This window comes from Hippocampus guttulatus, chromosome 2 (genome assembly GCF_054856545.1).
Source record: "Hippocampus guttulatus isolate MCC_2025c chromosome 2, RoL_Hgut_1.0, whole genome shotgun sequence".
Lineage (NCBI taxonomy): Eukaryota > Metazoa > Chordata > Actinopteri > Syngnathiformes > Syngnathidae > Hippocampus > Hippocampus guttulatus.
Genome location: NC_141262.1, coordinates 27,979,678 through 27,992,676, shown reverse-complemented (window position 1 = coordinate 27,992,676; position 12,999 = coordinate 27,979,678). Strand labels below are relative to the sequence as shown.

Genomic DNA, 12,999 nt, shown 5'->3' with positions numbered 1-12,999 from the left:
TTAATGTGTCTTATTCTACAGGGTGACCTTGGTCACGCCTTTGGTCTCTTTTTTGTTCACCACCACCTCTTCATCCTCCTCATCCAGCTGGAGGCTCCCGGAGGAGAACCTCATGCGGGCCGCTCCGCCGGGCCGCAGCCGACTTCCGAGTGGAGGCGGCGGGCAGTAATATGGATAGAAAACTTCGGGCTCGGACTCGCTTTGGCTCCCCACGGCCCGTTCGGGTAGCGGGGAGGCGTTGAGCGGGAGGTAGGTTGGCCTGGTTGGGCGCGTCAGGTGGGGATAGTAGCCAAGGGGGCGGAATTCGGACGCGGGGAGGTGAAACTTGACTTCCGGTTGGCGAGGGAGCCCCGGGAGGAAGTTGCAGTCGTCACTGTAATGCCCCGCCTCTGTCCGGCCAATTAACCCCGCCCCGTAGCTTCCCTCACGGTAGGCCCCGGCTTGCCCGCCCCAACCCAGCGGGTACAAAGACGGCCGCGGTCGCCCGTCCCACCTCCGTTTCGGCGGTGGCAAGCACTCCAGTGAGGCCGCACAGTCTGAGAAATACGGGCGCGGGAATGTCGGAAGCACCGGGTGGTACTGGTAGGCGGGACTGTTGGGGTAGAGGAGAACCAGCTGCTGCGTCGCATCCGGGTGTGGGACGGGCCGGCGGCGCAAGCGGTTGCCGTAGGTACCGGCCGGCCTGGGCGATCGCTCCCTCGTCGCGGACGCCGGTCGCACCTGCGGCAGGAGGGGCGTGACCCGGGCCAGGCTACGACACCTCGGGCCAGCGTACGGCTGCTTGTGCTCCGAGGCACAAGTGGAGCGGGAGAAGGCGTCCTCGTACTGGCCGGGGGAGTATGTCACACAAACAAACACGCGTATAAAAATGATTGAACATATTGCACAGATGATCTTTTTTTGTTTTTAACTCTACTTTCGCGTGCGTACTTGTTTGGCAACGTCACTGAGGAGATCGGGAGAAGATCGGCACTGCCGCGAGTCGTAGCCTGCCTGGCGGGTAGTGCTGGATCGAGATGGAGACACATATTAAGAATACTACACAAAAAAAAAAAAAGTTGGGTGGATTGAATTTCAACACAACAAACATCGACAACAATTTCAGTTGGGGAATTCAAGTTTTGCTGTTGTCAAAATTGGCTTTCCTTACAGTTGACAGCGAAGAAATAAAAGCTGACAAAATGGTCGTTCCTTTTTTTTGAACCACAGCTAAAATAAAAACAACTTCCTTACTTTGTTGCGCTCACATTGTTGCCATAAATGGCAGTCATTCCTTTTTAAAGTTTCCCCATCCTAAATTACCGTGTTAGGCCCCAAAAATACGACTGTAATTGAGTTGAATGCATATTGTGACCACGCTTGGAACTTGAAACTCTTGCGCCTAAAATCTTCTTTGCCCAATGAAGTACAGTGATCCCTCGCTATTTCGCGGTTCGTTAATCGTGGCTTCAGTGCATCGCGGATTTTTTCAAACATATTCATAAAAAAATAAATAAAAATTCCATATACATGGAGTACAGTACTGTATATGTTGCTCTGATTTGTTGTTGTTTGTGACCGTTTGCGGACTTAAGAAAAAAAATTAACCTGTATATGTTTATTGGCCGCTACTGCGCGGATTTTCGTTTATCGCGGGTGGTTTTGATCCCCCATTAACCGCGATAAACGAGGGATTACTGTATACGGAAGTGCCATCAATCCCTTCCAGGCCCCAACTACCATAAATGAAACGATGATATGGATTGCGCTTAACTTATTCAGACGGCCTCCAATTCAATGAACAAAATATACAAAAACATCTAAAATAATAATTCCAATTGACAGAACAAAATGAAGCACATTTTTTCAAATTGCCGTCCTTCGATTTGAAAATTGCATTCCATCGGATTGCATTGATTTGAATTTGATGAACTTTTCAGCTCTCATGCTGACGTCATTTTCAAATTGATTCGAAAGAATGAAATCATTCATTGTGACTGCACGGGTCCTTCAGGTTTGCATGGCTCGGTTCAGCTCAGTGGACTTAAAATGGACGTGGTGTACAGAAAAAAAAATATCATGTACGGCATAGGTGTCAAACTCAAGTCCTGGAGGGCCGCTGCCCTGCATGTTTTCCAATGTCCATTTCCAATGTCAGGCTTCTGCAGAGCTTGCCGATGATCTGATCATTTGAATCAGGTGTGTTGCAACAGGGAGACTTGGAAAACATGCAGGGCAGCGGCTCCTCAGGACCCGACTTTGACACCTATGATGTACGGTAAGGCTGCTGCGTCATTGCCATATTGGATTTCATTAAGGCCACCTGTTAACGTGTGAAGGCTTCTCGCTCGATCCCAAACATTCCAGCAGCTGCCTCTGCGTGCGCCCGCTGTCCACATTCGAAAAGACCAAACGTCAGCATCAGAGGATACACGGCGCATCCGCAAAGTATTCACAGGCTTCCGTTTTTTTTGGGGGGGGGGGGGGGGGGCTGTCAAGAACAAACGTGCAAAAAGTGAAGAGTTGTGATTATTTTGCAGGAAGAAAGTTGGCACCAGTAGCGAAAACCGGAGCCTTTGGTGGACAGCAGCGTGGTCTTGTGCACCGCCTTGGGCTCCTCGGCCAGCCGGAAGAAGGCGTGGTACTCCACGCAGGTTTTCCAGAAGGCCTTGCACACGTCACGAGTGGCCATGCAGAACTCCAGCGTGTCCTTGCGGGATGGCTGAAATGCAGTTGAAATGCACCAAGTTAGCGTGGTCCCCACCTCTCACCCCGCCCCCCCCAAACAAAAAACAGTGTCGAAGAAGTGGACTCGGACCCCAACGGTGGCATGCAGCTTGATGAGGAAATGTTTGCGCTTGAAGCTCAGTTTGCGAATCTTGGCCCAGCTGAAGGTGTTGATCTTGGTGTTTCCCTGAGCGAGCATCCAGAGTCTGAGTCTCGTGGCGCAGAGTCCTCGTGAGCTGATGGCGGCCGCGTACCTGAAAGACCAGCACGCCCGAGTGCGTGACGGCCAGATTGATGCGTGTGCCCTCGCCGTCGCTGGCCGACTGCGGCCGGATGCCGTACATGTCCAGCTTCCTGGCCAGCTCCAGCAGGTGGACATCCGACTCGGCCGCAGACAAACCTCTGTGGAGAAGAGTGAAAAAAAAAGTGCTATGCCGGCATCTTGATGTCAAAGAGCTATGTTGAAATGAGTTTAGGGGTTTTTTTTGTGGGGGTGGGGGGATGGGGGGGCAAAACCAGTGCTCTCCGCCATCTTGTGGCATCCTGGTATCAAGGAATTATGTGGAAGTGAGTTGAAGAATTAATTGAGATAAAAATAGAGCTTTGGCACCCTCTTGCAGTCTCTTGTCCAGAAATTATGTTGAAGTGAATTTAAAAACAATAGACAAAAATCGTGCTTTGTTGCCATTTTGTGTCAAGGAATTATGTTGACACCAACGGAACTTTGCTATTATTTTGTGTTAGCTTGGAATCAAGAAACTGTTGAACTGTGTGGAACTCCTGCTGCCACCATCTTGTGGCGTCTTAGTGTCAAGGAACTCTGTTTCAGTGTGTTGGAGTTTTCGGCAAAAATAGTAATAATATTGTGGCAGCTTTGTGTCGATAAACAATGTTGAAGTGAGTTTTATTTCAACAAAATAATGCTTACCGGTAGTTACAATTTGTGGCATCAAGAAAGCTCTTGAGCTAAGTAGATTTCCATTAGACAACAACAGTGGTGGGTTTTCCCGCCATCTTTGTGACATCTTGGTATCGGAACTATATTGAGTTGAGAATTTTCATTTAGTTCAAAAATCGAGCTTTATCGCCATCCTGTGGCATCTCAAGGAAATTACAACTTTTTCAGTAGCATGGCTTTTCAATGCCTTACTCTTTTTTTGGGCAGATTTCACTCTACCTGTGTTTCTTGTGGAAGCGGAGGATCTTGTGGTCCAGGTACTCCTGGTTGGGGACGTAGTGCTTCAACTCCAGGTGTTGATAGTCCAGCTCCTCATCGTAGTCGCCAAGTTCTGCTGTCAGTTTATATTGGATGCTTCGATGACGTGTATAAAACGACATTGTCCTCCAGTCACTCGAATGTTCTGTCTGGTACTTACACTGCAGAATGTGAGAGACCAGCAGGGCGGCGCTGTTGTCGTTACAGGTCAAACTGCCGTTGGACAGGTCCTGTTTGACCTGCAATGCGAAAAGGTATCTGCACGCAAACCAAATGACGTCATCCATGACGGAGGGGCACATACGTGTGTCAAGAAATGGCGCCGTACCGAGTGAGGCTCCTCTTTAGTTGTCCGGGGTCCGGCGGGAAGAATTTAACCATGAACCTGAAGAACAGATCGCTGGGGTCTAAAAGAAAAAAAAAGGGGGAAAAAGCGAGAGAGCGAGAGAAGGAAAATCCCACTGGGCTTGCTTTGATGGGCTCTCTCTCTCTCAAATGTCTTTTAATTGCTGTGCCGATTCTTTTTTTTTTTTTTAGTTCTTGTTGAAAAGAAACACTTACATTTAATCTGCTTTGCGAGTGGCTTGAGCAGCTCGAGCCACACCTGGCAAACAAAGCCAAATCAGTCCAATTCCACGATCCCCGCGTGTTGTGCGTCACCTGATGAGGCTCACGTAGTTGCCGCTGTGATGTCGGTACTCCAGGCCGAAGTATTCTTTCTCCAGCAGCTTCAGGTGGCCGCACACTTTGTTGAAGAAGTCGCCGCCCAAAACGTTTTGCTAGCATGGAAACACATGGCAAGTGTTATAGAGTTGCCATCATTTTTGTTGGCTCACCTGTGCGGATGTGCATTGGAAATATTTGCCTTGGATAGGCAAAGGAGAAGATGTTAAGGCATATCGTCGGACAAAAAAAAAGAAGACAGAACGACCTAAAAGATGACTGTGCAGCCAGGCTCGAAAAAGGACACGATGGAAAGTTCGACTAAAAAAATAGACTGGATTGATGTTCCGACTAAATAAATGACAGGATGTAGAATCGGAAGTGCAAAAAAAGGCATGGTGTAACGTTAAGATTAATTTAAAAAACAAATAGTAAAATCTGATGGTCAGACTAAAAAAAAGTATGTATACAGTACAGTGATCCCTCGCTATTTCGCAGTTCGTTTATCGCGGCTTCAGTGCATCGCGGATTTTTTCGACCCTAGTGAGGATAAAGCGCATTGGAAGATGAATGAATGAATGAATATATTTTGGAGTCAGCAAAAATCAGTGTCTAAGTGTTGTTTACTATGCGTGCTAGTGTGTGCGCACTCCGGAAGGTCCACGGGTCCAGGTGAGTGTATACTGTGTGTTGCTGAGAGAAAGAGAGAGACGGAGAGAGGAGGTTTATAAGAACAAAAGCAGGTCTCTTTCATCCTTAATTGTCTTAATTGGCTCATCATAAACACGTCTGATGCGTGTTTATGGGGGTTGAGTGTGAGAGAGAGAGAGAGAGAGAGACACACAGTTATAAGAACAAAAGCAGGTCTCTCCATCCTCAATTGTCTACACAACCTTAATTGACTAATCATAAACACGTCTACTGCACTTGGTGGGATCGCTGGCCTGTGTGTGTGCGTGTGTGTGTGTGCGCAAGCGTGCTTTGCTCATGTGCAAAGGCCCACGTGGGGCATTTTAAAAAAATATATGTTAATTGTTCGCTACTTCGCGGATTTTCGTTTATCGCGGGTGGTTTTGGTCCCCATTCACCGCGATGAACGAGGGAGTACTGTAATTGTGTAATTTAGCTTCTGATTGGCTATTGAAGTAAGGGAAAGCAGGAAGTGATTTAGTTGCGGAGAAGAGTGTGTTCGCAATCGTACTGTGGTGCAGACGTCCTTTGAACAATGCTGGAATCCATCTCTCCTTTTGTGGTTTCCAAAAGTAGAGCCATCCGTTCGAAAACAACGAACCCCTCAAATTACAATTGTATAACTAAAACACCTCACTAAAGCATTAAAAAAACAAGACTATACCGTATAGTCAAGACAAAAAATATAAAGTATACTAAGGCATTTGTTTTAATTGAATGTTTAGTCAACCTAAAGAAATCAGCTGGATGTATTGGCCGTTTTTTAGACGTGACGTACAGTCACACACAAAAAAAACAACACGAGGAATGATGTATAGTAAGGCATTAAAACTCATATTTAATCCAGACGAGAGGAAAAAAGTTGTACTGCACGTACAACTGTAGTATTTTCTTAACAAGACATTGAAAATTGTTTCTAATCAAACTTAAAAGAGGTTTAGTCAACTTTAGTCAGTCGGATTAAAAGGCAACCGCATCTGTAGCATGACATAGAAATACAACATATCGTTGTGCGAATGTATTATTTTATGTTCAATGTTCCGAAAGCGCTGCAGCTGTTGTGACATGCCCCCTCGAGTACAGTACAGCTACGAGACTCTCACCTGTGTTTCAACATGACAGAACCAACTCACCTCTACCTCAAAAGTGCGTTCACTGTCATCTAGGAAAACCACGCGCAGTCGAAACGGAGTCTCCTTGCACACTTTGCGGCGTGTCAGTGTGTGCGTCGGCCGCTCGTCCATCTCGTGCCACAAGGATTCCGGGGAGAAAGAAATAAACGAGGTCTGTGATGGTGAGTTATGGCGTGTTTTCTCTCAAAACACGGACATGCACGCGCACACACACACACACACACACACACGCACACAAAGAGTGGAGAGTGCGTGCGTGTGAGTGTAATGTTGGAAAAAAAGACATTTCACGGTGGATGGACGCTTTGACAGCAGTGACCTGTCTTTGAGTAAAGTAGGCTCGTAGTGCAAAAAGCATTCTGTCGCCTCCAGCGTGTACTTCCCAGTCAGCAAAATTGGTCTGGCCCAGCTCTGGGGCAGACACGGCACGTACACTCGGCCCACATACCTCAATGAATGATGGTCCTGCAGTGGCCCACGTCCGGCATCCATGATGTGGGCCGCATTCGGCCCAGATCTGAGCCGCATTGTAAAACCATATCTGGCCCTACTCCGGCCCGACGTTGGGCCAGAACAGGTTCCTGATATCAGCCTGAATTCAACCTCAACTAAGCCACATCTTTCATGAGCCATATTTGACCCACAATAAAAAAAAGTCTCAATTACGACTGTCATAAAAATATGTTTATTGTCATAATTTGTGAACCTCACATATAACTCCACATACATAAAAATGCACTTTTCTTTATTTAACAGTGAACACAAAGTCCAAATTGGGATGCAGCTTACTCTTGAACGGTATTTTTCTGTCCATCAAATTGTTGCGCTCTCCATGTCCTCTTTTCTTCTCATGCTCTCCTTCCTGTCACCACCCCGATCAGGAGCCAGATGTAGCCATCTTTTGATTGTGAATTCAATTTCCTGGTCTGAGGCCCAAGATGTTAGGCTGTTAGGTCTCACAGCGGCTGTAAGAACTGTAAGAAAACAAGAATGGACAGTGTGTTAGGAAAACAAACATTTGTACATGTCATGAACAATGAATGGTCAGTAAAAATAACCCCTGAAATTTCTTATAATAATAATAATAATAATACATTTCATATATAAGCGTCTTTCAAGACACTCAAGGACACTTTACAACCAAAACTAAACTAGGTGTGACGCTGTGGGGCGGAATATTAGCCATCAAAAACTAAACGTGAATAACTTTTAAATAATTTATACGGAATTTGAATTACGTGAATTGAAGGACAGTGGCTCGGATAATGGATGGATTTGTATATTTTACTCAGAATCATATTGAGAAACTGAATCTGAATTGTACAATCTGAATTTGAAACGATAGTCTTTTTTTCTTTGAAACTGTATTTGATCCTCATTGAAAATTAAATTCAGTTTTTTTTTCATATTCCGTCTTACAAATACAAAACGATGTTTTTTTCAATGTCAGATTTTGTTTTTGAATTGAGGTGTTACAAAGATCTAAGGTGTTTTTAGCCGAAAAAAACGACCACGTATATTAAGGCGCTTTTAGCCCAAAAAAACGACCATGTATAGTAAGGCGTTTTTAGCAAAAAAAAAAAAAAAACGACCCTGTATAGCATAGGTGTCAAACTTAGGTCCTGGAGGGCCGCTGGCCTGCATGTTTTCCAAGTCTCCCTATTGCAACACACCTGATTCAAATGAACAGTTTCAATGTCAGGCTTGTGCAGAGCTTGCTGATGATTTGATTATTTGTATCAGGTGTGTTGCAACAGGGAGAGTTGGAAAACATGCAGGGCAGCGGCCCTCCAGGACCTGAGTTTGACACCTATGCTGTATAGTAATGCGTTTTTAGACAAAAAAAAAGACCATGTATAGTAAGGAGTTTTTCGACGAAAAAAACAACCATGGATAGAAAGGCGTTTTTAGCCGAAAAAAAACAACCATATGTAGTAAGGCGTTTTTAGACGAAAAAAAACGACCATGTATAGTAGGGCGTTTTTAGCCCAAAAAAATGATCATGCATAGTGAGGCGTTTTTAGCCGAAAAAAACCCGACCATGGATATAAGGCGTTTTTAGACGAAAACAACGACCATGTATAGTAAGGCGATTTTAGCCCCAAAAAACGACCATGTATAGTAAGGCGTTTTTAGCCCAAAAAAAGATCATGTATAGTAAGGCGTTTTTAGCTGAAAAAAAAAACGACCATGTATAGTAAGGCGTTTTTAGCCGAAAAAAACGACCATGTATAGTAAGTCGTTTTTAGCCCAAAAAAATGACCACGTAGAGTAAGGCAGTTTTAGCCGAAAAAAACGACCATGTATAGTAAGGCGTTTTTAGCCCAAAAAACCGATCATGTATAGTAAGGGGTTCATTCATTCATTCATCTTCCGAACCGCTTTATCCTCACTAGGGTCGCGGGGGGAGCTGGAGCCTATCCCAGCTGTCGTCGGCCAGTCGGCGGGGGACACCCCGAATTGGTTGCCAGCCAATCGCAGGGCACACAGAGACAAACAACCATGCACACCCACACTCACACCTAGGGACAATTTAGAGTGTTCAATCAGCCTGCCACGCATGTTTTTGGAATGTGGGAGGAAACCGGAGTACCCGGAGAAAACCCACGCAGGCCCGGGGAGAACATGCAAACTCCACACAGGGAGGCCGGAGCTGGAAATGAACCCGGTACCTCTGCACTGTGAAGTCGACGTGCTAACCACTGGACTACTGGGCCGCCCCTAGTAAGGGGTTTTTAGCCGAAAAAAACAACCATGTATAGGAAGGCGTTTTTAGCCCAAAAAAACGACCATGTGTAGTAAGGTGTTTTTAGCCGAAAAAAACCCCGACCATGTGTAGTAAGGTGATTTTAACCGAGAAAAAAACGACCATGTATAGTAAGGTGTTTTTAGCCGAAAAAAAACGACCATGTATAGGAAGGCGTTTTTAGCCCAAAAAAACGACCGTGTGTAGTAAGGCGTTTTTAGCCGAAAAAAACCCCGACCATGTGTAGTAAGGTGATTTTAGCCGAGAAAAAAACCACCATGTATACTAAGGTGTTTTTAGCCGAAAAAAAACGACCATGTATAGTAATGCGTTCTTAGACGAAAAAAAGACCATGTATAGTAAGGCGTTTTTAGCCGTAAAAAAAGACCATGTATAGTAAGGCGTTTTTGGCCGAAAAAAAAGACCATGTATAGTCAGGCATTTTTAGCCTCAAAAAAACGACCATGTATTGCAAGGCATTTTTAGCCCCAAAAAACGACCATGTATAGTCAGGCGTTTTTAGCGGAAAAAAACGACCATGTACAGTAAGGCATTTTTGGCCGAAAAAAAAACGACCATGTACAGTAAGGCATTTTTGGCCGAAAAAAAAGCCCATGTATAATAAGGCATTTTTAGCTGAAAAAAATGACCATGTATAGTAAGGCGTTTTTAGCCAATAAAAACGACCCTGTATAGTAATGCGTTCTTAGACGAAAAAAAGACCATGTATATAGTAAGGCGTTTTTAGCCGTAAAAAACGACCATGTATAGGAAGGCGCTTTTAGCCGGAAAAAACGACCATGTATAGAAAGGCGTTTTTAGCAAAAAAAAACAAAACGACCCTGTATACTAGTAATGCGTTTTTAGAAGAAAAAAAGACCATGGATAGAAAGGCGTTTTTAGCCGAAAAAAAACGACCATGTATAGTAAGGTGTTTTTATCCGAGAAAAAAACGACCATGTATAGTAAGGCGTTTTTAGCCCAAAAAAACGATCATGTATAGTGAGGCGTTTTTAGCCGAAAAAAAAAACAACCATGTATAGTAAGGTAATTTGAGCCGAATAAAAGCCACGATGTATAGTAAGGTGTTTTTAGCCGAGAAAAAAACGACCATGTATAGTAAGGCATTTTAAGCCGAAAAAACCGACCATGTATAGTAAGGTATTTTGAGCCGAATAAAAGCGACGATGTATAGTAAGGCGTTTTTAGCAGAGAAAAAAACGACCATGTATAGTAAGGCGTTTTTAGCCCAAAAAAACGATCATGTATAGTAAGGCGTTTTTAGCTGAAAAAAAGGCCATGTATAGTAAGGTGTTTTTAGCCCAAAAAAACGACCATGTATAGTAAGGCGTTTTTAGCCGAAAAAAAAACGACCTTGTATAGTAAGATGTTTTTATCCGTGAAAAAAACGACCATGTGTAGTAAGAAGTTTTTAGCCGAAAAAAACGACCATGTATAGTGAGGCGTTTTTAGCGGAAAAAAAAGGCCATGTATAGTTAGGCGTTTTTAGCCCAAAAAAACGACCATGTATAGTAAGACGTTTTTAGCTGGAAAAAAACGACCATGTATAGTAAGGCGTTTTTAGCCGAAAAAAATGACCATGTATAGTAAGTCGTTTTTAGCCCAAAAAGAAATGACCATGTAAGGCGTTTTTAGCCGAAAAAAACGATCATGTATAGTAAGGCGTTTTTAGCCCAAAAAAACGACCATGTATAGTAAGGCGTTTTTAGCTGGAAAAAAACGACCATGTATAGTAAGGCGTTTTTAGCCGAAAAAAAATGACCACATATAGTAAGTCGTTTTTAGCCCCAAAAAACGACCACATAGAGTAAGGCATTTTTAGCCCCAAAAAACGACCATGTATAGTAAGGCCTTTTTAGCCGAAAAAAACGACCATGTATAGTAAGGCGTTTTTAGCCGAAAAAAACAGCCATGTATATTAAGGCGTTTTTAGCCGAAAAAAACGACCATGTATAGTAAGGCATTTTTAGCCCCAAAAAGCGACCATGTATAGGAAGGCGTTTTAGCCGAAAAAAACGACCATGTATAGTAAAGCGTTTTTAGCCGAAAAAAAATGACCGTGTATAGTAAGTCGTTTTTAGCCGAAAAAAACGACCATGTATAGTAAGGCGTTTTTAGCCATATAAAAACGGCGATGTATAGTAAGGCGTTTTTGGCAGAAAAAAAAACATCTATAGCAAGGCGTTTTTAGCCGAAAAAAACGACCATATATAGTAAGGCGTTTTTGGCCGAAAAAAACAGCCATGTATATAAAGGCGTTTTTAGCTGAAAAAAAAACGACCATGTATCGTAAGGTGTTTTTAGCCATATAAAAACGGCGATGTATAGTAAGGTGTTTTTGGCCGAAAAAAACGACCATCTATAGCAAGGCGTTTTTAGCCGAAAAAAACAACCATGTATAGTAAGGCGTTTTTTGCCGAAAAAAACAGCCATGTATATAAAGGCGTTTTTAGCTGAAAAAAACGACCATGTATAAAAAGGCGTTTTTGGACGAAAAAGAACGACCATGTATAGTAAGGCATTTTTGGCCGAAAAAAATGACCATGTATAGTAAGGCGTTTTTGGCCCAAAAAAACAGCCATGTATATTAAGGCGTTTTTAGCCGAAAAAAAACGACCATGTATAGTAAGGCGTTTTTAGCCGAATAAAATGACCATGTATAGTAAGTCGTTTTTAGCCGAAAAAAACGACCATGTATAATAAGGCATTTTTGGCCGAAAAAGAACGACCATGTATATAGTAAGGCATTTTTGGCCGAAAAAAACGACCATGTATAGTAAGGCGTTTTTAGCCGAAAAAAACGACCATGTATAGTATGCCGTTTTTTTCGGCTAAAAACGCCTTACTATATATGGTCATTTTTTTCCGGCTAAAAACGCCTTCCTATACATGGTCATTTTTTTTCGGCTAAAAACGCCTTACTATACATGGTCATTTTTTTCAGCTAAAAATGCCTTACTATACATGGGCTTTTTTTTTCGGCTAAAAACGCCTTACTATACATGGTCTTTTTTTTTTGGGCTAAAAACGCCTTACTTTACATGGTGGTTTTTTTCGGCTAAAAACGCCTTACTACTATGTCGGGTTTTATTTGCTAAAAACGCCTTGCAATACTATGTCGTTTTTTTCGGGCTAAAAACGCCTTACTATACTATGTCGTTTTTTTCAGGGTAAAAACGCCTTACTATACTATGTCGTTTCTTTCGGCCTAAAAACGCCTTACTATACTATGTGGTTTTTTTCGGGGTAAAAACGCCTTACTATGTCGTTTTTTTGGGGGTAAAAACGCCTTACGATACTATGTCGTTATTTTCGGGCTAAAAACGCCTTACTATACTATGTCGTTTTATTCGGGCTAAAAACGCCTTACTATACTATGTCGTTTTTTTGGGCTAAAAACGCCTTACTATATATACTATGTCGTTTTTTTCGGCTAAAAACACCTTACTATACATGGTCGTTTTTTGGGCTAAAAACGCCTTACTATACATCGTCGTTTTTTTCGGCTAAAAAGGCCTTACTATACATGGTCTTTTTTTTTTCGAGCTAAAAACGCCTTACTATACATGGTCGTTTTTTTCGGCTAAAAACGCCTTACTATGCGTGGTCGTTTTTTTCGGCTAAAACGCCTTACTATACATGGTCATATTTTTTTTTCGGCTAAAAACACCTTACTATACATGGTCGTTTTTTTCGGCTAAAAACACCTTACTATACATGGTCGTTTTTTTCGGCTAAAAACGCCTTTCGATACATGGTCGTTTTTTTCGGCTAAAAACGCCTTACTATACATGGTCGTTTTTTTCGGCTAAAAACGCCTTACT

At 43.1% G+C, this 12,999-nt stretch overlaps 1 protein-coding gene across 1 annotated transcript; it reads right to left on the bottom strand.

The window, feature by feature from the left end:
• Positions 1 to 15: 15 nt before the first annotated feature.
• LOC147209381 (FERM domain-containing protein 7) lies at positions 16 to 6,526 on the bottom strand. The gene is made up of 12 exons (XM_086105246.1): positions 6,409 to 6,526; positions 4,597 to 4,701; positions 4,484 to 4,526; positions 4,251 to 4,329; positions 4,083 to 4,180; positions 3,884 to 3,998; positions 2,961 to 3,108; positions 2,798 to 2,893; positions 2,535 to 2,701; positions 2,303 to 2,368; positions 931 to 1,006; positions 16 to 825 (listed from the first exon to the last, which is right to left on the bottom strand). The coding sequence occupies exons 1-12, from the start codon at positions 6,517 to 6,519 to the stop codon at positions 16 to 18; spliced, it is 1,914 nt and encodes a 637-aa protein (XP_085961372.1). The 5' UTR covers positions 6,520 to 6,526.
• Positions 6,527 to 12,999: the final 6,473 nt, after the last annotated feature.

Excerpts from the sequence above, each read along its gene's own strand:
- LOC147209381 (XM_086105246.1), bottom strand. The coding sequence starts at position 6,519 with ATGGACGAGCGGCCGACGCACACACTGACACGCCGCAAAGTGTGCAAG. Across the intron at positions 4,330-4,483 it reads ACTCGCAAAGCAGATTAAAT|ACCCCAGCGATCTGTTCTTC; the intron begins GTAAGTGTTTCT and ends TTTTTCTTTTAG. Across the intron at positions 2,702-2,797 it reads AGCTGCATGCCACCGTTGGG|CCATCCCGCAAGGACACGCT; the intron begins GTCCGAGTCCAC and ends ACTGCATTTCAG.